Below are 27,641 nucleotides of genomic sequence, written 5' to 3'. Positions count from 1 at the left end.
AAATAATTGATGGGAAAATATAAGGAATTTTCATAAATTAAAAATTGTGTATCCTTTAATTTTTCTTAGTAATTTATATGTTGAACACAATGGAATTAAAATTAGAAAATTTGCTTGATACTTTCAAGGTTTTCAAGTTTTAAATAACCTCTTGGTTTTTCTTAGAAAGAGAGTAGTGGGTAGATAAGAGCTTGGGTTCTGAAGCCATATTTTCCTGGTTTCAGCTTCCTATTCCACAACTCAACTAGGTAAGGTAACCTTGGCCAAATTACCCTCTTTTTATCCATTTAGTCTTCATTAAAATCACGATTATTCTATTACTTACCTCTGTAGGCTGTTGTGAAGGTTAGATGAAATATGCTTAAAATATTCAGGAGACTACATGACAGCATATGCTCAGTGAAATTTGTCTTCAGACATATTCCTTACACTGAAAGGGCCCCATACTTAAGATTCTTTCTGTCTAGTTCATGCCTGAGATAAAATATTTTCAGTCAGTGTCAACTTGTTAGCTGGATATATTTAGGTGATACATAGGAATCTTTTTAAACAAAGTCAAATAACATAGTGTCTAGACATGTGCTCTAGTTTTCCATAAAATGTTTATAAATGTTTGACACTACAGTTTTCATGTACATATAAGTTAAAGTAAGGGTGGGGCTGTCTTACTTCTAACTAAAATGCATTTGTGCAAAGTGATAATGTTTGGTATTAGCAGCAGCTGTTATTAATGACAGTTTAATAATTAATGTCTAGATTTTGTAGTTGAGGCGACTGAGCTTGAGAGTAGTTCAGTAACTTAACTTAAGGTTACACAGCCAGCAAGTGATTGTCTTAGTCCAAAGCATGTGCTTTCTTTACTCAGTCACTGAACAAACCAGAGGACAGACTATTACAGTAAGATAAAATAGCTTAGCTGTGAGATAAGATTTTTTTCCTCTACCATTATTGCCAGGGGAAAGTTAAAAGTTGGTACCTGGCACATAGTATGCACTACTATTCTGTAACATCTGGGCTTCATTAGCATGCTTGTGATTTGGACACTTTTTTTCCCTTTAGTCTCTGACTTTTTGGGAAACAGTTTTACTTGAAATAGTAAAAAATATATTTTTCAATTTTTTTTGCATACGCTTATGTTCTCTCCCCTGGCCACTCTCCCAAACATGATTTAGAGTTGTGTGCCTTCTAAGTGTTATCCCCTAGAGGATCTTACATTACTGATTTTTTGCATGCAATGATGTAAACTGAATATTATAACAGCCACCATTTATTGAGTTTAATATGTGACAGCCACTGTGCTGAGCCCTCTTCCCTCATTCAGTCTGCATAACAGTGGAGGTACAGGTACTGTTACCATTCTATTTTATGAGGGAAGAAGCTCAAACTCAAGTATTGCCCAATGTCACAGCTGTTGACAGCTATTTTTTTTTTTACCCCCCAAACCCCAATCCTTAGCTACCATGCTTTATTGCCTCTTGTGGAAATATTGTCAATAGGCTTCTTAGTTTTTTTGCTTAACAGCAGCTTAGCTCCCCAGTTAGTGAGCTAAAGTGTTCAGAAAGCAGTTTGCTGTGGACCTTAACTACATGGACTTGTAACATCAAGGGCAGTGATACATCTTTTAGACTCCTTTTGTTTCAGCTTGCACATGGAAAGCACTGAAATAACAGATGAGCTGCATCTGAACAGGTATCCATACCTTCTAAGGTAGTTTGCAGTAACCAGTACTTATTACCAGGTGTGGGACTGGGAGATGATACTGATTCACTATAGTCATTTAAAAACCATTTGTAACACTTAAGGCTACTAGAACTTCATTATCTAGAATTAAAGCAGCATATTTTATCCTAACAGTTTTATTTATTTTTTAATTTATTTGCTATTTAAATATTTTCTGGAATTTAACTGTAAATACAGTCACATAGGCAACTGAGCAGGCATGTAAGTGATGCTTTGTCTACTAGATAGACTTAGAAGAGGCAAAATATGCAGAGGAAAGGAAGCTTTTTTTTTTTTTTAAACTCCCCAAGGAGCACAACTAAGAAATAAGAAACAGAGACATTGTCTTTTAATTTAAATCTCCTAACTAAATGATGACAACAAAAAGTACATTCCGGCACAGAGCTGCTATGAATTGTTACAGTCTCTTAGATGTATGTTTTCAATTTCACCTCTGAAAATAAAATTTAGGTAACTTATATTTGTTTATTATAAGCTTTATTTGAGTTAAAGATAGAAAACAATATACTTCTATTTGCAATTTAATGATGCGAGTTAATGGTAATCTAAAATAGCTTACAGTAATTCCTTTTATATTATACTTCATATTATCCTTTTAGACATATATATAAGGAATAAAGCTAATTGTTTATGAAGTTTAACAGTAATCAGAAAATTTTCTTCAAAAGAATTCCCTATATGTGTGGCTAAGTATAAAGCTCATAATTGCCAAAATACTTACAAGTGCATGAACCCAAGTCATTAAATAAAAATAAGAGCACATTTGTAAAAAAGTGCTATAGAAGAAGGTGCACAAAAAACACGCACTTATATATACTTTCCAAAAGGGTGTAAACTGTACTTTTAGGCACTGTCATTTCTCCAAATTTTCTGTACCAATATTACATAGCTGGACTTTTGATGTCCAAATGCTACTGCAGGAAGACGACTAAGGCAACCACGTGCAGAAAGCTTGTGTGTGATGCAGAGAAAATATAAAGATAGCATTCCAGAAGTAAAGACTTGTAATGACAGTTGTTTGATACCTGAAAGGCTTCAAGGGTATTCTTGTGATTAAAAAAAAATTAAAATCTAAGAATGCCTCTGTAGTCATATGAAGGTACTTGATGTACAGAATCTTCACCTTTAAAATCACTTAATATTTGTAAACAGGCAAACATTTCATTTCTGTGCTGTTTTATAGAGTGGCTATGTGGCTTCTGTACTTTATAATAACAAATGGCTGATCAATTGAGAGAGCCAATTACTTCTCCTAAACCCTAGTATAAAATGGACACATTCTAAGCATGGAATGTTTAACATACAGATATTGGACTTTAAAAATGACATATTCAAAAATTCCCCATGTTTTATATTGCATAGCTGAAAATTCATCTATGTATAAAAGTGTTCTATTCATTCAAGCAGAATTTTGATCCAATCTCCTTCAGTTTCCTTCTTTCATACTGTATAGTGGATCCACAAGTTTATTGTGCACATGCATTAAACCTTAAAGAAAAAAAAGCACAATTCTAGTTGTATTTCTCATTTTGAACTACATCTCATTTACTTTAGAATACAAAAAATTTAATAAGCAGTATATTGGTTCCCATCTGATAGAAAAAAATTTATTTAAAATATGCAAATAGGAATGTTTCAGAATGTTAAGTTTTAACTACCTAGCAAATACCAACTTACAGCTTATGAAAACATGGATTTAAAACGGGTACAGGTCCTTTGGGATAACTGTAATTAGGAGTTCTTGTCTTCAGAACTTCAGTATGACGAGGTAACAAATTTGAATACTGCCTAATTACATCTAAAAGTCAGCTGAGTCTGATCCTCCAGCAGTTAATCTACCAGATTCCACTGGGAGAGGTTTACTAAAACAATATAGAAGATAACATATTAAATATTAATTTCCAAGTAAATTTAAATTTCATCTTATAATTGGTATACTTACAAACTTTCCTTACTAAAGCTTCTTGGGAAGTATCTTCTCATTACTCATGTCTAAATGCACATGTACTGTATTTCTTCAAGGAAAAAAAATTGTTCCCATTGCTGAACTAAAGATTTTATATTTTGTAGGTTAAAGAAATCAGTTAAATTTACCAGGTTATTAAGAACATGGAGGCCAGGGAAAAGGACTCATGATGTGGTTCTTAGGAAATGAGATTTCTGGATCAAGGAGACAAGGTACTATAGTTAGTAAGATGTTCTTTGTCACGAACGCTGCAAAAGCACTGCAAAATCCAAACTGGGGAAGAACCAATTTTAAGAGATAAGCAAAGTGACATGCAAAGAGCACTTAACTATACATGTAGTAAGAGGAAAACCAGAGGAGTCTTAAAAGGAGGGGAGAAATAATCCCTAGTGTAACTGAAAGAGAGAATGCTGACTACTTACCAGCCTACTTCAGTGTCTAGTCAGTACCTCAAACTTGTTAACAAGGTTAAGACCCATTTTTTCCCTTCTAAACCATTTCTTAAAAATCTTGGTATATGGTGTTACCCTTCAATGAGGTGCTAAAGCCAGACAACTGAAATTCACTGTTGATTTTTTTCTTTCCCTTTTTAATTCAGCAGCAAGACTGCCTGGCACTACTTTCAAAATATATCCCAAACTAGCCACTGTTCATCTCCACAGTTACTGCCCTGGTCAAAGCCACTGTCTTCTCTAATCTGACTACCAACTCAATACCCTACATTCATCATTTCCCTCTGCCCCATAATAGAATTTCTACACAGCAGGCAATCTAATTTCTTAAAAAAGACTACATCATACTATTTCGTTACTTAAAATTCTCCAATTGCTCTGGTCACTTAGAAAATAACTTGGATTTTATTCTTTTGTCTTTGTTTATCCTTCTGGTCTCACATCCTCTCACTTTCCCCCTTATATGCTATACTAAACTGGCTTTGCTGCTGTTACCTCAGAAGGTCTAAGCTTGGTTCTAGTGCCTGGTCTTTATACTTGCTGTCTCATTCAGCCTGGAATGCTCTTCTCCCTGAGCAAAGCATGACTGTCTCCTTTTTGCTTATTAGATCTCAGCCTAAATGTCATCTTACAATGAATTACTATTTCACTTTCTTTAGAGCAATTTTTAGTCTTAGAAAATGTTTTTCTACTATGTCTCCAACTAGAAACTGAGGAGGACCTTCAATTCACTGCCTGAAGTCCTAGGTCTGTAAAGGTCATGACACATGGAAGCTCAATGAACATTTACCTTAGAAAATCTGTGAAGTTTCAGTGAGATGGCCTCTAGAAGCTTTTTTTTTAAATTTAAAATGAACCTAGAACATAGATTGATAAAAAGGAGACAAGAAAAAGGAAGGATGGAGACAGAGATTCTGTAGTTCAAGGTCCTTAAGGCAGAAAGGGATCCAGGGCACTGGCAGAATAACTAGACATGAAAGGATGCTTAAGGATGAGGATGAATTTAGAGTCTTGGAGGTAGGACTGTGGAGAGACTAGTTAAACCTTCCATGCAGCTGGAGGGAAAGAAGGGCCAAAAGGGTAAAGTGAGTAATGGGAAAAGTTTGAAGACAGAACAAGGAGCACAGCTAACCAAGGAAATGAATGGATCTTCATATAAAAAAATACCAAACAAAGCATAAAAGTGCTTGATTGGTTCTGCCTCCACCTCAGGTGTATGGCAGCCACTTGGCTATCTGGCCCTATTTATGAAATGGAGTAATCTCAGTTCAGAGATTCAGAACAGAAAGCAATGTACTAAACATAGTGCATAAAAGTCTTATAATGATGTTTGGTTTGTATGTCCTAATACTTGAATGTTTCTATGACAGTTCCATAAAGTTAAATAACCCCCCTTCCATGCTTACCAGTGCTTTGAGGACAAAAAGCCTGTGATAAAAATCCATGAATATGTGGACAAACCAATGAGTATTTTATTCATTAGACTATCTTATGCAAACTATCCTGGAGGCTGGATTTGAAATATACTGACTTATTGGCATTTGTTCTTTGCTCAAAAAATGGTAAGAGTATTTTTCTCAGACTAATAACCTCCCTCCCCCAGTACCTTTTTGGTGCTCTAAAGGCTGCTGTTAACTTTACACCCTCATAGGGACGAGATTAGCTCTTGGATGTTCAAATGCAAGCGTTCTGAGGGAAGCCAGGACAGAAGTAATCCACAAGCATTCTGTCAGTGAGTACTCTTTGTGTTCATCGTGGAGGCTAGTTTTCACCTGCACTAGCCCTTTTACCTTTGGTCTACATTCTAATATTGGGATTCCCAAGGTTAAAAAAAAATCTAAGGTACTAACTATGTTAAAAAAGTCAAACACTCCATACTGAAACATAACAAAGAAGTTAAACTTAGAATGCAGGAAAACAGTGATAAATAGTGAAACCATCCCTGACTCTCAGACTGATAACAATTAGAAGCTGTCCATTTGGTAGAAATCAAATGTATCAAGGACTCTTAACCCAGATTCCTGGAACACACTAGAGCTAGAAAAGGTTCAAGGAATTCTGGAATCTCCCTAATTAATATACAGCCTTGTGTGTGTGCGCACATGTACACACACACATGTACATGCATGAGCATTTTTCAGAGGACAGTCTTCACCAGATTCTCAAAGAGGTCTATGACCCCAAAAGGTGAAAGGCCACTGCCACGTGAGCCCTGATTTGCCTCTCTGCTCTTAATCTATACATTCCCTTTTGTTTTTAAAGTATAACCTAGACCCATTTTATCAATACGCTTTGTTCTCTACTCTATTACAAAGAACTTTTTCTGTTACTGTGTTCGCTCATCCTGTGCTGCTAATTATGCCATTTCCTTATAATCTAAATGTTCTCCACCTTCCATGGCTCTCAATCCCTTCAGCTCAATTAGAGTTTTCTTCAACTACTATTTAACTATAAAAATCTCTCCCTTATTTAAAACAAGATTTAACTGAAAAGTTTAATCCATTTTCAGCAACCAGTATGTAAGCAGCAAAGTGCAGATTGGAGAGACCAAAGAGGGGACAACAAAGACAATGGTAATTTCAGCCGTGTAGTTTAGAAGACGCATGTATCAGCTCTCAGAGGATCATGCTATTTACAGAATTTATCATTTGCTGAAAGTTTGATCTTGGAAAGAATATATTAGAGGTTAAAAACACATACCTTAAAAACATCAGGATAAACATTAAAAATCCAACTCCTTAAATTTTTTTTTTAAAAACCTAATTACTGGCTATAACTTAAACATAAGATAAAGCTAGTTCTAAACTAGAAATAATTTTGGAAATTTTAGTACTTGCTTTTTGGATGATAAATCAAGAATTTATCATGACTTAGAGACTGACAATTTTCTATAAAGAATGTGATAAAAAATAATTGCTACTTAAATTCTGACATGTTTTGAGAAGAAAAGTTAAATACAGATTTTATGGCTTTGGTTCAATCTGAACTATTGGAGGAGGGTCTTAAAAAAGATAAAAAACATGTTCACCATAGATAATGATGATGTCTTGAAAATATATTATCTCGAGGACATAAAACATAGGCCTTATTTAAATAAGCAAAAACAAAAAAATAGAACTAATAAAATGAATTATTAAAATGTTTCCTGTGGTTTACTTATATCTTTCAAAAGGTATATACTAAAGTAAACTTCGATTTGCTAATGATCCTTATTTTAGATGTAGTTAACGTAGATTTTCTTCAGGAGCAAAATAATTAGAACCCTCTAAGGTGCCCAATGATACTTTTTAGTAATGGCAAAAAAAAGAGTAGTGATGTGAATAGTATTTGAAGAATTACAGATGATACTATGGGATTCATTTCCTCCAGTGCACCTTGCAGTGATACAATAATAATGATATGACAAATATATCGAACTACATTTATAACATGCATAAATTTACAAATAGTTACCCTATATCAAAATATCTTACTGTAAAATGAGGTCTATAATGTAGCTCAGAAAAGTATCTCAATTCCATTTTTCTCCATATTGAAGGAGGCATCCTGACAGAGGATGATGTCCTGAATCTCTTCAGAAATATATACAGCTCCAAAGTGGAAAACACTTTGTAAGTCACTTAACATCCCTAATAAGTCTGTTAATTCATCTAAAAATTGGATTCTAAGAGTATCCACATCATAGAATTGTGAGAATTAAGTAAATCAGTAAGTGTAATACATTTAGAATTAGTACCTGGTCATGTAAGTATTGGCTCTTATTAAATATCTTACTAAATACTTACTTCACTAAAATGTGAACATTTTCTGATAAAGATAAATTAACAAAATCACACAAGTACAGGGGTCTATCTGGGGATTATTCGTACTAGCAAATGGCAATGTTGAATGAATCTCTTCAAAATTGGCATTAAAATACGTGGATAATGAGGATTCCTTCTACTAACTTTTTCAAGGAATCCAGTATCTGTGATGAAACCTGGACTACATGAAAATCTGTAAGTAAAATGCCATGTAAGAGCTCTGTCTTACTCACAACTCATCACTGAACTGTGTTCTCTGCTTTTATCTGTCAGATTACTAAGAAGCTAACATTTTCAGTTTTATTTGATATATTTGTGGCTTGGTAAAAAACTGATAAAAATATAAATGACTAGAGGTAATCTAAGTGTTTAACAGTAAGGAAACATTTAAGTAAATCATGATGTGTCTATTACTATATAGCCATTAAAATGCTTTTGAAGAATATTTAGTAAAACAGGAAAATGCTCACACAACAGGTAAGTGTAAATACTAAACTCTATACATATCATAATTTTGTTTAAAAAATTAGACTATTTCCATTGTTTGCCAAACTTCATTTGTGTATCACCTTCAAGATTTTTTTTGTCATATTCACACACTTACATGAACTGTGAGTTACCAATTTCCAATTTAAAACTGACTTAAAATTTTCAAGTTATATACTATATTTCATGAATATGAGATGTAGAAAACTGTAAGCTACACCATTATTTTATCTACCACTAAGAAACATGCTACCAGATACGCTATGATATACTGCTTTTAAACACATCCCAATTTTAGATGAGATAAATATGAAAAAAGATGTGTCTTAGAGACAATAAAGTATACTAACTTTTTTGACTTTGTTAAAGCAGTAATATCTATGAAATACAGGTTTGATTGGTTCATTATATTTTCTAATACACATTAAATAAACACCTAGTTACTAGAATAATAAGATTAAAATACATACATTTTCATTCTTATAATACCAGCAGTATACATACTACATACTTTGTGGATTACTGACCTATAGATATGACTTAATTATATAATATTTTCATATCAGCTGTATAAGTACAGGTGCCTTGTAAAGAGTACCTAATTTATACAGCTTGTTTATGTGTGTGTATTTATATATGGAACAGACTCTTAGCAGAGAATACCATCTAACTCTGAGTGCAGTCAAGTTTCCTTGAAAATCTCTTAAAGCACCTATCACATCAAGCACATGTGGTTTTATATATATATAACCTAGCAAGGAACCAGGTTTAAGAATTACTGGACTAACCTGCAGGAAGAAGCAAAAGGGAAATAAACATGCGGAAGTCAGGGAAATCAGACTCCTGCTTACCTGCAGAGTTCATTCCATGCTGTCTGAAATTTAGCCAGTATAAATTTAAATATGACAAAAACTTGAAATTGTGAAGATTAAATGAGACAGTGGGTGACCCATCTTATCCCCTGATTTTGTTCTAAACACAGCTGGGGGGGTAGGGGGTGGGACAGGTAAACAAGGGAAAAATTAGAAAGGACATATATACATTTCCTTTGGGGTTATTTAATTATATATTCAATATGAAAGTAAAATATTATTAAATTTTGGATTTCAAGAAACATTTACTGAAAATATAGATTGAAGAGATTTTCTTCAAGAAAAAATATTAGGAAACTACTCTGAAAGCTAGTATTATCTAAAGTGAGATGTTTCTATTCCTTGAAAGAACTGACTACTGTGTCACCATAGTGCCAGTTGTCAACAGGCCACAGTGCAGTATGTGTGACTCCACAATATCACACTTTACTTGTCATCTACAGTGGAGTATTTTCCCAGTCTGCTTTTGAAATTTCAATGCTCACCTTTAAAGTATTTCACAGTTTTAACTCTTAATTCTAAAGTAGCATCTTCATCACACACGAAAATAGTTCGGGGATGCTGCTGGAAAGCTGAAACAGTCCACATGTGATTGACTCCTTCTTCTATTGCTTTGTAGAGAGCAAATGCCTTGTGTGCACCTGTTATGAGGATCATTACCTGAAAAACCATGAACATTACTTGTTAATTAATTCTTAAAACATGTTCCAAATGACTAAGAAGCTCTATTTTTTTTTTAAACAAAGACTTTAGCACCAGTATTCTTCTGAGGGTTAAAATAAAAATAAACAGCTCCATTTTTCTTCATAGTTTAAGGTATTTATTTCCATTCTTTCAGGTAACAGGCAAGCACAAAGTGGATCTCTTCTTCTGGTTGAACAAAGTAAAACAGTACCTTGTTTGTAATGAAGTATTACTGAATATACCATAATGCCTGTGATAATTAACATTAAATACTGATGTGCAGAAGAGACATGGGAGAATGAAGAAAAAGAAACAAAAGGGCTGTTTTGCAAAAGCAGAGTTACAAGTCAAGAAAAAATAAATATAACCAGGAATCAGATACCAAATTGCTCTAGTCCAAATAAGTAATAGACATTACTTTGGACATGTCAAAGACTCTAAAATAACAGATATTTTAAAAGTAACCTTAAGATGGGAAACTGAAGATTGTTTCATTGAGTGTGTCTTATCTAAAATTGTCCTGGAATAAAACTAGATTTAAAGAAGGATTCAGGATGTACTCAGATGCAGGAACTGCCCTTTAAGCACGCATGACTGAAACTATCCTTATATAAACAGAAAATCCAAGCTCTTGGTCCCAGATCCCTAACAGCCTATGAGATAATTCAAAGAGCATGTGCAGATGTGAGTGAGTGTATACGTGTCTGAGTCTTAACATTTTTAGCAGTAAACTGAACCTATTTTACAAGTTAAACAGTTTATGTAATGCAGTAAATTTTAAAGATTTTTTTCTCATTACAGTTGTCAAATAAAAAAAATGAATGTTAAGGTGGTTCTAATTCTAAAATATCTGTAACAAGGTAAAAATTCTGCATTGCATATTTTATAACCAGACATTCTAAAACGGAGGAAATTAAAGATTAATGAACCAGATACTACTATATTTCTTTTATCAAGATTCACTATGTATTTTTCATTTTGAAGCTATATGTTGATTACTGTCAAAGCCTCATGAATGCATTCGTATATGAATTTCTACTGTTTTTATTGATACTTCTTGTTCACAAGTATAGAGATCTAGATTCTGAAGAGTTAATATGTCATCACCTATAATTAAAAGCATTCTCTTTTAAGTTAACAATGCTTGATATAATAAGGTAAGCACAACACTGTTTAATGGATTTATTAATCCGTTTTCCTTGTGGGATATTAATAGTTTTTTTTTCTTAAGATTGATCTATATGTTACAGAGGAGTTTTAAAAAAACAAAAACAATAGGATATTCAAGTTCTTTACTGTATCCTGTCTTCTAATTTAAAATCTTTGGAATTAGGACCCAGGAATCAGCATCCCTTAAGTGATTATGATGCAGTCTGGCAGAGGTCCTTACACTAGCACCTGAAAAGTCTCTTTAAAGCTATATTAACACACATTACATCTAGTGACTGCTGCATGATGGATATTTTCTCAAGTTTAATTTACTTCAAAAGTTTAAAATATGATTTTGTGGTTTCAGAGTTAAACACTGAACTTGGCACTTTCTTTGAATTATCTCATTTAACTCCTGAATACAACACTATGCAATAAATACTATTCTTACTCATATTTTACAGATAAGGAAACGGAGGCACAGATATTCTGTAACTTGACCAAGGTCTTAGTAAGGCTACTATGTAAACAAGGGGTCTGATTCCAGCATCCATATCATTAACTACAGTAAGACATATATACCCTTTAATTGAGAATTAAGAAATATCTAGAAAAGCAGAAACTGAAAAAAAGTTGCTCAGAACACAATTTGATGTTGACAATATGTGATTAGTTCTACTCCATCTGCTCCACTATTCTCAAGGAGAGTATTTCTATCATGAAAAAGCTTTAGAGCAGCTCCTATCACAAATCAAGTCTTAAGGATAAGCAGAATAGCATCACATAGGGGGCATATGAGACAGCTATGGGGTGGTCAGTAAAAAGCTAGAAATTTGCTAAGGCTGGAACCCAAGGAAATGAAAGGAAATGGCTGAAAACTGATCGAAGTCTGGTAATACAGAGCGTTTTTATGCCAAAGAGGCTAAACGTCATGTTGTGATGAAATAACAGGGAATCAAGACTTTATTATATACATGAATAATAACTAAAGTATGTTTCTGAAAAAATACTTGAGCCTGTAATATAGAGAACAGAATAGATAAAAAACGGAGATACCCAAGAGGATGGGTTTGCAACAATCACTGACAGACTGATACAGACTAGAAGACAAGTGTGAAGTCCTTATTTATCTCTAAGTTATCTGTTAAATGGTGGGGACTTGGTGACTGATTAGATATGGAGAAGAAGCTGAGAATGACACACATGTTTAAAGTTCAGATAATTTTCAGGGAGAGTGTTGCTATTCACCAAGGGGAGGGAAGGTAATTACAAGGTAAGTATAAGGAGTTAGTTAGAAATACAAAAGGTTGCCATCTGCAGCAACATGGATGGACACAGAGAAAGTTTAAGTAAGAGAAATACAAATATTTTATATCATCACTTATATGTGGAATATAAAAAATGATACAAATGAACTTATTTACAAAACAGAAACAGACTCACAGACAGACTTATGGGAGAGAAGGGATAAATCAGGAATATGGGGTTAACAGGTACATACACACTATATAAAAAACATACAGTAACAAGGTTTACTTTATAGCACAGGGAACTATATTCAATATCTTACAATAACCTATAAGGAAAATAACCTGAAAAAAATATATATATATACACACACACATACACACACACATAACTGAATCACTTTGCAGTATACCTAAAACTAACACAATATTGTAAATCAACTATAGTTCAATTTTTTAAAAAATGCTATAATAAATCAGCATTAAAACCACTGGGGAAATGATGGAGTCCTGTAGTTTTGCCACGATGATTTTCTTTATAATCACACTGGGAATGAATACTATGAAGTGAATGGCATCATATAATTTTACTAGAAAAACTGAACAAAAGAAAAAAAGATCAGTACTTGAATAATTCTCTGCTAACTCTTAAGAATTAGGATAAGAGTTACACTACAAATTAAATATTGTTAAATGAAGAAATCTATTTGCATAACTTTCATATTTTAGAAATAAGATTGCTCTAAGTTGTTCTTAACTTATTTACTATGAAATTTCAGTCCTTAAAAGGTCTTTTTTTATACACCAATGATTTTTAGATGAAAAACTTCTATATTTTGAATGACAGTTCTATTTGTGTACTCATGTCTAAATATATTTACATCAAAATCAGTTAATTATTCATCATACCTTGTCTGTACTGTCCTCTGAACCTGTCCAATCCTGCTGCCAGAAAGGAATGGAGTTTCAGGTTCCTCTATAATTTAACCACTTATAATCATGAGCTGACTATAATATGTTCTGTTATTCCCAGGAGAGGAAATGACAGCCCAGTTAAAAATTTAAAAATTAGGCAGAGTCTACTGTTCAGAGCACTTGCCTTATTAAATATACCAAATTTAGAACAGATCCAGCCCTAGAGGGGTTCCTTTTCTGCTGGTTTTCAGTGTGATTTTAGGACCTCAAATTGTGAAACAGGAAGAAGCAGTCAAAGCAGTACCCCAAAAGAGGTGGTGCCTAATTCTTAGTTTCCAGCTCCAAAGACCTAATTTAGTTGAATTCTAAACATGGCAATGAGAAAGGCAGAAATGACTGAAAGCGAGAGAACAATTTATATTGTAAATAGGATGCAACCAAAATGTCACTTATTCAACTCTGTACTTTCTCCAAAATCTAAAGACATCAAAGGGAATACATCAAAGAACATTTAATTCTTACTTCTCTAGCATCCATCACTGTCCCCACACCAACTGTTAGAGCCATAGTTGGCACTTTCGATAAATCTCCATCAAAATATTTAGCATTTGCCAAAATGGTGTCCATTGCTAGAGTCTTTAATCTTGTCCTTGATACTAAACTGGATCCTGGCTCATTGAAAGCAATATGACCATCTGGACCAATTCCTTTCAAAAGAAATACATATACACACACATATATATGTAAGTAAATAAGGTTTCTCACATAAAGTAAGTAAGATTTTCAAAGTTCAACATATTTTAAGACCAAAGATAGATAGTCATAAACATGCTTACCTTGTTTTATTTGATAGCTGAATTTCTAATGCTGTATTAAAATATTTGTTCCTGTATTCGATTGAACAAGTATTTCAGTATTTTCCATATGCTGAGCATTGAGCTAGCATGATTCTAATAGTAGCAAAATTGAGTATCACTTTTACATAGTGATACTTTATAGTTTATAAAGCATATTCACATGCATCATCTCAACAACAGATACATATTTAACAACCTTGTGATATAGTCAGATTAGGCATAATTATTTGCTTTATCTCCTCCACTTTTTTTTAAGCTCGAAAGGAAACTTCGATGCTCAAGGATAATATATGACTTGTTCAAGGTAACTATTTAGCAAGTACTACAAAACTCAAATCTAAATTTTCTGGATTCCTAACCCAGTGGTCTTTATACTTATACTTTAGCTTGCTTGGTTCTAGTCTAGTTGGGGCAATTAACCACTGGACCTCCCTGTGGTATCGTTTCCTCACTTATAAAAATGTCTAGATTGGACGAGATACTATCTAAGGCAGTAGTTTTCTTCAAACTTTTCTGACTGTAACCTATGGTGAGTAATACACTTGACACTGCAATCTAGTATACATATAAATAGTTAAAACAAGAACTGCATGAAATAATACTTACCCTTACTAGGAGCCATACAATACCATTTCACTAAAAAGACGTACAAAAGGGAAATGCTGGATGTGACTGGCCCTACTGATTTCACTGACCTAACACTGCATGACAACCCCAATTTGAAAACACTGCTTTAAGGAGACCCACTGTACTGTTCTAGGACTGCCTCTAAAATATAGGTAAGAATATGACATTTCTTATTTGAAGGAAATTGGAGGCAAATCTTTTTATAAAACCAACATTTTATGGCATAAATAAATCAAGTTTTAGACATACGTATCATACTAGCTAGTCAGATTTCTGGCAACCTCAATCAAAAAATAAACCCACAAGTTCTCTGGGTCAAAATATCATATTCTGCATATTTAATAATATATATATTTTTATTGACTCAACACACAATTCTAACAAATTTTTCCCAGGCTACAAGAAGGTAAAATATGACAAAGAGTAACCAGGTTTTGAAGGAAGAACAAATGAAAACCTTAGGAAGCATATATGAACTACCAAAGCACAACATAACCTAGGAATTTTTAACAATCTAGGATCAATTTTTAATCTGGGACATAAAGCCAGACCTATATGTGGTCAATATATACAGTTTGTTTCCATTATTATGTAGGTGCTTTTAAGTTTTAAATGACAGATATGCGTATCTCTCAAACTAGTCTGTAAAACTGTTGTTTTTCCTCTTAAGTATACATCTGCCCAAATATTTTTATTAATACTTCTATACAGAGGAAAGGAATGAACCAGGAAAATAAAAGTTCCAGGAAAAACAGGAAATCCTCAAAGACCAATACTAGTGGTCTCACTGGTGATCTGGGTCATACAATGTGCACAGCAGAGCTGAAATTACCAGTAATGGTTCACGGCAGAGAAGGGTCAATACATTCCCTTACTGACCATGAGTAAGTATCAAAAATTGAGCTTCCTGATATAAAGTTATATTTTTAAAATGTTCAGAATGTTTTACAAAGCTTTGTAAAATTTTCTTGAAAATAATTATGAACTCTAAAAACCACGGTTAATTCTTATTCAGTCTTTAAGTCTAAACTAAGATATCAACACCTTTATGAAACATCTCTAAAACCTCTGAGTCTGGATTGCATGTCCTCCCAGTGTTCGTATAGTTCTGTATCCTCATCACTTAGAACAAAACATGACACACAGGAGGCCCTCATTAAGTAATGGTTGAATAAATGAATAGCTGGTTGCTATTCTTTGGTATGTGCAGTACAGTTCTTCCCTCCTTCCATCCTGCTCTGCTCCCCTCACAACAGGGGCCAGATCAGTTATAACACTCCATATCTTGTCTCTTTTAGGCAGAACTGTTGTGGTCTAGGGAAAAGTACTTGTCCCAAGTGGAAACAATCAGAATTTCTCTCCAGAAATCTGAAACTTGACCAGGGGTACAGAAAGAAAGAAGGTGTCCGGAGCTGAGGCTTCTGAGGACAGCACTGCAGGAGAGGGTCAGTGAGTCCCTGCTTTGGTGATCTGAGGCTCCCTGGTTTTTGCTCTTCTAAAGACTTGTTTTTTCCAACTCTTCCATTAATTCTGTGAGTTACCCTAGAATCACTCCAATAAATTCATTTTTGGTCCCTCTAGTAGATTACTGTTACTTGCAAATCAAAGAAGTCTAATCATGTAACCCAAGTACAGGGTTAAAGTTTTCCTCACTGTCTTTTTTTATTTTTACGTTTTAAACACAAATTATCTTAAGGTAATTTTAAAATTAATAATGCCTTTAGAGTCTATTTATAGATTTCCATGTTTGTGTTATTTCATTGCGGGGAGTGGATCAGGAATTGCATGATACACCTTACTCTTTCTCTCAACACTTTTGTCATCACAAAGAATGAGAACTCCGAGAGTATGTATTTCCTCCTTTCTCCTTTGTATGGAGGGAAGGGCGCTCCTGCTCCACTTCCCGGGAGTGAGCAATGGTGGATTTATACTCTTGAGCTCTTCTCTCACCCTACTATTTCCAGTACAGAGGGGAGGCGTAGGAAACCCCATTCTGGCCTCAAGCCCAACCTGCAACCTCTAATCCAACTTTACCTTTAATAAAGCTGATATTTTGATCCCATTTGGCTCAGTTCTTAGTGTTTTTATTAACCAAACCCTGGAACAAAAGAAGGGTAAGTGGTAAGACCCAGATACCAAGCCTTATCTTGAAAAGCCAATGATAACAACCTAGATCAACAAAGGCAAAGAATCAAATGAGATTCTTTCATGAGTACACATCCAATAATAGGTTATCCTAAACAGGAAAAAGTTCAAAGAAAATGCAATAGCCAGCTCTTCCCTATACACGATTATATGTCCCTTGGATGATAAATATAAAATGTCAGACCTTGCACCCTGGATCATCACGAGCTTACAGTGAAGGTGTTAATGGAAGAGGAAAGGAAATTCTCTTAATTTTTTTTTTTTTTTGCAAGGGAGAACTACAGGAATTTTAAGACAAAAATTGGTTAAAAAACAAAGTAAAGTTCTTTTTTAGTAGTAAGAGTCAGTAATAAACATAAATAACCATGATTATGCTCCATCAGTTTCAAAGGGAGAAACTAAGGTAGTTTATTGCGAGGAAAATCAAAAAAACTTTAGCTAAAAAGAAATAAGAAGTGACTTAAAGCTCTGGGGAAAGAAGAAAGTTCTACTAGAAATCTTTAAAAAAAAAAAAAAAGGGGATATTAAGCCTTAAACATTACATTAAGCTAAACTGTTTTCTGAAAAGAGGCAAAAGGACAAGATGGAGTTAAAGAGTTCTTAATCAGTTTTTTTTCCCCCCAGTAAATTCCATTTCCTCGAATTGAGTCCCCAAGGGATTTATCACAAAGATCCTTATGTAAGGTCAATAAATTAACAGGGAAAAAAAGGTCCTCAAATAAAGAAGCAAAAAAATACATTATTCATACAGCCATTTTTAATGACGAAGTTCTAATAACTACCATGTCGTTTTGTATAATGCTAAATCAGTGAAACTATTTTTTGACATAAATAAGATAAACTTGATAAAAAGTAAGATAGGCATATTATTTTATAATAATTCTACTTAAATTTGGTATAGAGTTTAGAAAATCTAAAAAATGCATGGGCACAGCACTCAAACATTTTCAAATACATACTGCCTTAGACTTGATATTGGTAGGTGCAAACAGTCATTATCTCTGAATTGAGCCATATGGACAAAAATGGAGTGCAAATGTTTTCCAGAAATACTGAAGTAATATTAGCAAGTTTTATTTAAAACATAGATACTTTCTGTTTTGAAAAGCAGAACAGTCTAACTTGGATTCTTGCTCAGATAAAAACAATCCCATATAAGCAAGAAAGTAACTGATATAAGTTCTGCTAGGCTGAGAGAACACTTTTCCCAAAGAGAAAGTTTAATTTTGCTGGTTACCCTTAGAGGTAAATCGGTAAAAAAGCAAGACAGTCAATGAACTAAGGAAAAACTACTTCAGAATCTATACTTCAGAGACAGAGTAAATTAACACTTAATAGAATGCCAACTACATACCAAGCACCACACAGGCATTTTATATATGTTATAACATGGTTAATTTGTCATAAATTTGGAATAATTTATATTAATCCTGTTTTACAAAAGAATTATACTGAACTTCAATAAACTTCCCAAGTTCATACAGATAGTAAGTGGCCAAAATAGTATGCTGTAAAACCCAATTTTCCCCAAGGGCAACCGAACACCTGAACAGTACTTGGCCACCTTAATCATAAATTAACCTCAATACAGCTCCATTGAAGATCTAATTCATGTAATTTTGAGAAGTCTTCTAAAAAGACTTAGAATATATTAGAATATATAGAATAGAATATATAGCTAGACCTACTGGATATATATATAGATAGATAGATAGATATATTATTCATTTAAAGCTTTAGTATGTTTAAATACTGAAGATTCTGGAAAAACCAATTTTGGTTTCTTAAAGTTCATATGACACTGTACTACTCAGATGCTTCATACGGATGACAGAAGACATACTGTCATTACGAAGGACGAAACTCTTTCACCTCTTTTCAAAAGTAGATCATGAACACACACACACACTTGCGTGTGCATATATATACACACTTATATTTCAATTGGAATTTAGTTAATTAAACATTTATTTACTTTAGAGTTTATACAGCTTAATTCATAATGACTAAAGGCTGATGATTATCTCTTACAACATTCTTAACTTCTTAGTGAAATGAAGCCATTTAAATGATCGTAGAGAAATGTTAAAATCTACCTGTTCTACATGCAAACTTTTAGAGATTAATGCTGTAATTTGATAAGAAGGCTGGGTTGGAGTTTTAAAGAAACAGTAAAAGAGTAAGAGTATCATTTAGGAAAAGAAACGCATCGCTTATTTTATAAGATGTGGTCAACTGTCAATTTTAATAAGGTAATTAGATGAATTTAGTGGGGATTAGGACCTATTTCTCAAGACATAATCTAAACAATTCCAACTTGCAACATTGTTATTTTTTGATGAAAATAAATTTTAAGAAATCAATAGCTAAATAAATGGGTGTTATAAACAGTCATAGGTGTCCCTTACATTACACAATGGTAAGATTTTTTTTATTTAAAATACCTAATACAAATACTAACAACTGAATGTTTTACATACCTCCAACAAAAAGATCGATTCCTCCAGCTTCTTTTATTTTCTTTTCAAATGCATCACATTCTGCTTGTAAATCTGTAGCATTTCCATCAAGGATATGGGCATTATTAGGATCTATATCAATATGCTTAAAAAAGTTATTCCACATATAAGAATGGTAGCTTTCAGGATGATTCCTGGGAAGTCCTAAGTACAAAGTTAATGAATAAAAATGTAACTAATTCTAGAAATAAATCTAAAGTTTACTTTTCTGATTAAGCCATAAATGATTTTCAAAATATTTAATCTTTCTATAGTATATGCAATTTAAAAGCATTCTTATATGGAATATATGCTTATTATGTGCCAGGCATTATTTTAACCACTGTACATATATGTTAACTGAATTAATTTGTCCAACATATACAGAAATACTATTATCATTCTCATTTTATAGATGAACAGAAACACAGAAAAGTTAAGTAACTTTCCCAAGGTCACATAGCTCACAGAAGGGCTAAAATTAAAACAAAGAAGTCTAGTTCATGTGCATTTAATCACTTATACTCCACTTCTCAAATACAAAATTATCACCAATGAAATTGATTTATCTGTTAAACTCAACATAAATTAACTGGCCACACACCTGCAATGTTGATCCACATGCCTCCTCTATACTTCCTATTTGTATGCAAGATATACTAAATCACAACAGTTCTTTGGCGATCATTAATGGCAGGCTACCATTAAAAATGTATTTCTATGAAACTTACATTTTAACACAGAGTTTGTATGTATCACAGATCTCTCCATTTAAGCAAGTTAACCATCAATAAATTATGAAAGGTTCACAGCTACAAATATAAAGAATCTTATATTTGAAAGATATTTTACTAATTACTTTTACATACATATTGCTTAATACGACCCCACAACAACACTGGTTTTAACTTTGTCTTAAGGGAAAAAGTAAAAGAGACAATGAGAAATGTGAATGAACTGGCTCAAAGTTACAAGACTGGTAAGTGGCCCAGCTGAAGATGAATGCAGATCTTCTGATTTCTAGTCCCATACTCCTTCCACTATGTCATGCTGTCATCAGAAAAATATAATTTTTTTATATAACCTCCCAACCTCACCATAAGGTAGCACATTATACTCTAGAAATATATTCATATTACTTTCAAAACAAATTTAAGTAATATTTAAGTAATGTTAATATTCTCAAAATATATTCATGTTATTTAAAATATAACAAATTCAAATAATATTCAAATAATATAGCTTACCTACATATTCATCCATGTTAAAGGTCTTCACATATTTAAAAGAAAGGTCTCCATTCTTGTGATACTCTATTAGTTTTTTATAACATCCTAAAGGTGTGCTCCCTAAAACAGATAGATTCCATTTTTTAACATAACTTGAAAAATCTAATTTTAAAAACTTTATATTAACCTTATTCTCTTCTTACTTAATGATATTCTACATTTCTAATTTATTAGGCAAACAAGTATTAATTTAAGTACCTATTCAAATAAAAAAATATGTTGAATTAAACTCTTTACAAGGTACTCTGAAATTTTAGTAAAGTAGAATTTGTTGAATAAAGGTAGAAATTTGTCTACAGAAATAACAGTTTGGAAAAATTATACTTGAATTATTAGATATTTGGAATTAATGTTGTTTATTCCAGGATTAGAAACTTCAAGAGAGCACATCTGAATTAAAAGAAAAATAAAGATCCCATCTTTAGAGAAAAATGTTTATTTAGAGAGGGATTTGTAGCATAAATGATATATAAATAGGTCAAGTGTTGACCATTTAATGAAATTAAAAGGGAAAACAGCTAAATTTAAATACTGCCCCTATTTTAAAATAGAAGGCGGCAAGGATTGAGTGAGGAAACTAATCCTGTAAGTTTTTAACTAGAGCTCCTGTTTCTAATTTTCTTATTGTCAGTGGTTGTCAGCTAAAATGTGCAAAGTAAAATTACTTCTAGGAAATGGAATACTGGCTTTGGATACTTCATCTGAGCTCTACTAGTGTTTTATAAAATTAGGATGTTTGATAGTGCGCAATATGCACAGTAAAGACGAATTCACCCACTTGAGCATGGCCTCCCTTTGTTTTTTAAATTTGCTGTATTTTTTCATTTTAACTGCAAATTCAAAGGTTAGACTGACTACATTCTTACAAGCAACCTAGCCCACCCAGTCCTGGTCAGAGGATTGATTCCTAGTCCACCCACCATCACAAGACACAACACAACACCCGTACACAAAATTTCTCATCAAGAGGCAGGCAGAGTGTGACAGAACCGGACAGCCTCTGGCAAAATCAAAAAAAAAAAAAAAAAAAAGGGAAATTCTAGAGTAGTAAAAAGATCGCCTTTCATTTAAGATGACAGAATAACAGAAGTGTCTATAAATAATAAATATCACATAGGTTCAGAGAACAGAAGACTAATAGATTTTCTTAAAGTTAAGCATACATATTATTTTAAATTGAAATTACAATTTAAAATTTATCTGGTCAAACTTTTCAATTCCTTCTGAAAGAACTACAGCCCACTAATGTGAAATCTGGCTAGAAGATGAAGAAATCACCTCCCTCTTCCTCCTTTTTAGAAGCATAAACAAACCTGTGTCTATCTTTCAGTGTCAAGAGAACAGTTACAGGACTTCCCCCTTAATTTAAGGACATATGACTAAAAAAAGTCAGAAGTTATTACAACTGTGATGACAAAAAATGCATTCATTTTCTATTTTTTAATCAAAGTGGCTGAAGAGAAAAAATAATGGAAAATATGGTACAGGCTGAACTGGTTAAAGAAACGTCAATTTAATATATTTGCTTGCAATATTCATTTATTAACATAACTAATTTAGCAAATCCTTATTATGATTCAGATAAAACAAAGATTAAGACTGTTTCTACCCTAGAAGAACTTACAAGATAGGGACAGACAAGTACAAAATAACAGGGGAAACTATTATAAGTAACGTATAAGAAGTCTGGAGAACGACAATGAATCAAAGAAAAGCCTTGCTTGTTGGAGGAAGGATCAAAGTTGGCATTTCAAGTAGTTTTGAAGAAGAGGTGGAATTCAACGATGGAGTAAGCTGTATTTGAAAACAGAAAAAAGATGTGGGAAGAGATTGAGAGAAGAGACAGCTGTATGCTTATCATGTGCTAAATGCTATGGTGTTTCAAACCTGAGCAAATGCAAATCTCACAAGTTTGAAGATGGAATAACTGGGTCAAAAAGATAAAGTAATGTGCCAAATATCACACACATGGCAGTGAAGCCAGAGATTCAAGAGATTCTGTCTGCTTCCAGAGCTCACAAAGTTGCTAACAATATGAGTGAAAGTAAAGCCAGCAAGTTCAGGCCTGTTCCATGAACTACAGTCTAGTCTGCCTGCCATGATTCAGTGTGGGGAATGGTGGGAATGCGCCTGGGAGGCAGGTCATGCCCCACAGCATGCAGGCTCTTAAATGTCATGCTTGTCACCATCACTTCAATAAATATACAGTGAACAGATACTCCCCAGAACTGTGCTTGGTGGGGCATAATTCCAATATAGCATGTTATCCACAATTACAGAAATGTGTGTTCAAATTTCAAAAGCACGGGGGATAGAGAGGGAGCACGATTAACCCTGTCACTAGTCAATGAAGGAGAAAAGTAGAAAATGTCAACAAAGGTATTCCAGAGATAGACCTTTGGCAGGTGTATCACTGGGCAATTCTTCTATCCAAGACAAAGCAAGAGCTGTACATCTAAATACACAAAAACATGCTTAACTCTGCTGGCATTTATGACTCTGAAGCCATTCTGCCCCTACACACAAATTACTATTTATTTCTATATCATGATTAAGACAAAGTGATTAAGGCAGCTGGGCTGACCATAGCCCAGGTTAACAGTATGGAAGCTGATGCATGGTTGTGTTCAACCACTGGGGCTCACATACGAGAAGTGTGGGTGCTGAGGGGGCCCATTTCTGGTATGCACAATTATTAAAAGTCTTTCTTTGCCATTCTAACCAAGATCTACTGCCCTTGACTAAAAAACAAGAAGCAAAACAACAAACAAAAAAATCAACCTGATAAGCTAAAGAGGACCTTTCATGGAAATTATGCAAGTGAAAAAAATTATGATTGTATATTTTCTGTAACTGGCATGTATGAGGGGAGGAACAAGAGGAGAAAATACTGTTAAACAAAACACACTTATAAGAACCTTGAATTTATATAGTGTTTACAATATACAGGGGTTTGCACAAACACTATCTTACATGAGCCTCAAAACAGCCTTGTGAACTATGAATTTCCTTATCTTTCTTAAAGGTAAGGAAACCAAGAATTAGGGTGTAGAATAAACACCTTGCAGTCACCAAGAAAATAGCAGCTCTGATACTCTTTTCCTGTGGACGTCAACAATATCAAATAAAGTACCACGAGGTCAGTGACACTACTTGGTTATTTTTTAGGAAAAACCTTAACAGAGAACTTAATCCAATAAAATACACAATTAATGCTTACATGTATCCTGTCATGAACACATACCAGTCTTCAATTTTTATGATACTTCTATAATAGAAAATAATCAGAGAAATATGAGGCATGTGAGGTAAAATCAAGAGTTCTGTTGAACATAGTTTGGCTATCTCTTAATGATTAATAACAAGGTTGATCTACTAAAAATTAAAGAACAGTGAAAGCAACATCCCTAAATACAAACAAAAGACTACCAGAAAAAGGTACCAAAAAAACACTACGTTCATCACTTGAGCTATGATATTTTCTTTTGCATTTTGGAGTGGTAGGCGAGACAGAATTTTAACAAAGAAAATAGGAATGAAATGTAGATACTAGGTATGTCTGTATCTGTATCGATACATTCGGCTTTATATACTAATACATTAAATCAATGATGTGGCAGGAAATAAATAGGAAACATATTTTACTAAGGAAGACACTTCAATCCCACTACCTTGAGCATCTAATATAGAAAAAATGGTGATTACCTGTGGGTAAACCCAGTGTAAAATATCTGTCCTGTCCAGGTTTGAACTGAATGATGCGATTACAGATGTATTTGGCTGCCCATTCACTAGCCAAGTCATAGTTATCAAGAATTACAAGCCTCATTGTGGTGATGCACAGCTTCCAGGACAAGAAGTTCAAACCTGAGAAAAGTCCATTGCAAAGCACTGTAAGTAATTTACAGTCAAACAGAAGTGTGATGCGCTGATGGCTTTAAGAAGGACATTACTTAAGAACCTCATGCATGTATAAAAATACAACCTGTGCTTTAAAAATAGTAATAATGGCTGTTTTCTTCTGAACAGACCTTGGGTTCTGGGCAGTGGGCTAGGTCATTTAAGCACATATATCAATATTTACAACAATCTTCTGAAGTAAACACCACATCTTGTTTTGGATGAGAAGAGGGACTCACACAATTTTCCTGAGTTCACACAGTTACTAAGTGACAAAGCCAAAATTTATATCAAGGCAAATTTACTATAAAGACAGCACACTGCACTGCCTCCATAAGGATACTATATAAAGCAACATAAACCAAACCAAAGGCAAACAAAGCAGTAGTCATTTATTGATTTCAAGTTAATGGTATTAATGATTACTCAGCAACTTTTGGGTTACTTAGTAAAATCCAGAACTCCCCCTATGAATGATGTAATAACTAAATCTCCCTTTGTTGAATAATGTTTTTATAAAATGATACCTGCACTTTTAAAAAATTTCAATCACTAGAGAAAGGTACAAAAAAAAAATCGACCCAAATCCTGACACCCAGAAATAATACTCATTACTATCAGTTATACATCATTCTAGGTATCTATCTAATGCACACGTATAAATAAGATATATAGAATAATTTCTAACAATGGGATCAAACTACACATGCTATTTTTAACAAAAAGCTTAACATTTAATTCTTTCTGCATTCAACAAAAGCAAAAGAAAATTAAAGAAACTGCTGATCTCTGGGGAAAATGAAAATTCTTCACACAAAGCAATTTCAGTTCTTAAAAGAATATTCTAAGGTTAAGAAAAAATGTTATAAAAATATTAAGAGAGCACAGTCACTTAAAAACTATATGATTCCATTTTAGACAATGAGGATTGACCTCCTACCAGGAAAGATGTGAAAATTGCATTTTTACATTTCCTCACATCCCCTGATTTCTGTATGACATATTATTTTTATATTGTCAAGATTTATAACATTTATACTGTGTTCTACAACCATAATTCCCAGATTTGAATTCTTAGTTTTATATTTAAATAGATCCGTCACCCAGACCAATCCTTTTACAAACAGTTTCAGCAGTCCTGAATTCTGTACCCACAAACCTTACATACAGCAGTAAGTCAACTTTTTACATTAATGGGAGTAGTAGGTCTTATCACAATGAATATATGTAATCTAAATATGTCCTTAAGAACATAACAATGTAGAATGCTGGCATAACAACAAAAACTTGCAATCACCATGATCTAAAATTCTGGCAGAGTAACGAGATACATAGCATTTACAGACAATAATTTACACAGTAAGTGATAAATTCAGTCCAACAAATGGACTTGGCCTCGATTTAAATTCATCAATAATCTAATGCCAGAAACAATTTCAAAGTTACACGAAAGAATCAGAAACATTTCCTGGCTGTTTTGGTCATAAAGACACATACTTATTTCTAACATTCAGCAAAATGACTATTGGTACAAATAAAAAAAAAAAATCCTGTAAGATGAGGAGGTGGAAGGGCCTTAGAGCGTTCCAAGTGTCTTCTGTGCTCTGGGCTTGCTGTTTCCTTCCTCAGTTCAACACACTTGTGATGGAGGGCCTATTAATTATCAAGCACTAAGGTCACACAAAAATGACTAAGATAAGGATCCTACTGTCAAAGGGCTTAGACTCATTTAATAGTCTCTGGTGTGGAACTTATTCTCATTTTTCAGATATAGAAAACTGTAACTTAGAAGTTATAAAGCTATTAAACAAATGGAGGGTCTATCCGACTGAAAGACACATGCTTCAAAAGTGCCTTGTAAGTAACAATCAATTAGGATGCTTGTTAAAAAAGATTCCCAGGGCCCTTTCCCTGGACATGGTGTTTCAGCAGATCTGAAACGGGGTCCTGAGAATCTGCACTTTTACAAATGTAACAGGTGATTCTTACACTCAGGATACATTGGAAAAGAACCCCATGCAAGATGACTTCACTGCAGAGAGGTTCAAATAAGTCTCTCAGGCCAAGTACGGGCACGTTTTGTTTTCTTAAGCTTGTCGGTGAGCTTAGAGTTCACTTCCAAAAGTCCCAAATGAACACTTCACCCAGAATAAAGTAGAAAGTTTTTGTCACATTTGTCAGATTAAAAAAAAATGTGTTTTTTTCCTCCAGTTTTGGCAATCCTCAAAGATCCAAACTACTGTGGCCCTGAGCCATTCTCCAGCATCTTGACCCGACAGCACTAAAAAATGACACAGCACCACCGTTCCCTCATCTTCCTCTGGTGCTGATTCATTTTGGATGTGTATCCCCTGGAGACAGGGCTGCCGAACACAAATCTAGGAACTTTAAAGCTGGGTGGGGGCTTCTAGACGACTTGGGTTACACTAAGCTTTTTTAGAACCTGCACTAGAATCTGGAACCTAGACTTGCAGAGCCCCTGCTCCGAGCTTTTGCCCTACAGCACACTGCACCTGACCTGAAAAGATCGCTCAAGCCCCGACTAGGAAGGAGCCCTGCGAACCCGCCTCCACCGCCTGCCAGCTGCGCCCCATCACTCCGCAAACCGCAAGGCATGCAAACCAGGATGACCATCAGGAATTTTTAACAACAGAAGGCCGCGAAAGAGGAGAGGAAGGGAACCCCTCCCGGAGGCGCAGTTCCGAAGAGGACGACCAGCCAGGTTTGCGGGGGGCCAGGCTGGGGACATCAGGCCCCCGCCTCCAGGCTCCCGGACCCCGATCCGCCCGGCGACCCCATCCCGGCATAAAGCCCACCGTGGGGGCAACGACCAGCGGGTCTCCGCCCGACTCCCCTTCCTCGCCCATGCCCGTGGACTCACCGGCCGGCCCACTGGCTCTTCCCACGCTGGAACGGCGGGCGCAGCCCACACACGGCCACCGCGGAGCCACCCCAACCGGCGCTCGGAGCGCGAAGCTAAGGACCCGGATGTAAACCCCGGCGCGGCGGGG

At 34.3% G+C, this 27,641-nt stretch overlaps 2 protein-coding genes across 11 annotated transcripts in view; one reads left to right on the top strand and one right to left on the bottom strand.

The window, feature by feature from the left end:
* GUF1 (GTP binding elongation factor GUF1) overlaps positions 1-16,860 on the top strand; it is a 37,992-nt gene extending 21,132 nt beyond the window's left edge. Inside the window, exons 18-22 of one of the 8 annotated variants that reach the window (XM_064487015.1) lie at positions 6,668-6,731; positions 7,697-7,769; positions 8,115-8,156; positions 10,158-15,682; positions 16,097-16,860. In XM_064487015.1, coding sequence (XP_064343085.1) covers positions 6,668-6,731; positions 7,697-7,769; positions 8,115-8,156; positions 10,158-10,161 — 183 coding nt within the window. In that variant the 3' untranslated portion in view covers positions 10,162-15,682; positions 16,097-16,860. The other 7 variants (XM_064487019.1, XM_064487018.1, XM_064487054.1 and 4 more) reach the window with 7 other exon arrangements.
* On the bottom strand, positions 142-27,641 carry GNPDA2 (glucosamine-6-phosphate deaminase 2). Of its 3 annotated transcripts, none has more exons than XM_064487091.1 (7): positions 27,512-27,622; positions 24,436-24,597; positions 20,689-20,790; positions 19,424-19,606; positions 13,837-14,021; positions 9,805-9,979; positions 142-474 (listed from the first exon to the last, which is right to left on the bottom strand). In XM_064487091.1, exons 2-7 carry the CDS (start codon positions 24,557-24,559, stop codon positions 464-466), a joined length of 780 nt encoding a protein of 259 aa, XP_064343161.1. In that variant the 5' UTR covers positions 24,560-24,597; positions 27,512-27,622; the 3' UTR covers positions 142-463. The 3 variants fall into 3 exon arrangements, with proteins under 3 accessions (XP_064343161.1, XP_010978645.3, XP_031291055.1); XM_010980343.3 differs by lacking the exon at positions 142-474 and adding an exon at positions 2,047-3,228; XM_031435195.2 differs by lacking the exons at positions 142-474; positions 24,436-24,597 and adding an exon at positions 2,047-3,228 and having other exon boundaries at positions 27,512-27,641.

The sequence above is a fragment of the Camelus dromedarius genome, chromosome 1 (genome assembly GCF_036321535.1).
Source record: "Camelus dromedarius isolate mCamDro1 chromosome 1, mCamDro1.pat, whole genome shotgun sequence".
NCBI lineage: Eukaryota > Metazoa > Chordata > Mammalia > Artiodactyla > Camelidae > Camelus > Camelus dromedarius.
The sequence above is the reverse complement of the archived record's forward strand: the minus strand, read 5'-3'. Positions and strand labels throughout refer to the sequence as shown.

What these genes read in the sequence shown, in the direction of transcription:
- GNPDA2 (XM_010980343.3), bottom strand. Translation starts at nt 24,559, where the DNA reads ATGAGGCTTGTAATTCTTGATAACTATGACTTGGCTAGTGAATGGGCA. An exon ending in AATCGATCTTTTTGTTGGAG is followed by an intron (nt 14,022 to 19,423) that starts GTATGTAAAACA and finishes TTCTTTTGAAAG; the next exon opens with GAATTGGTCCAGATGGTCAT. An exon ending in CAGTGATGGATGCTAGAGAA is followed by an intron (nt 9,980 to 13,836) that starts GTAAGAATTAAA and finishes ATGGTTTTTCAG; the next exon opens with GTAATGATCCTCATAACAGG.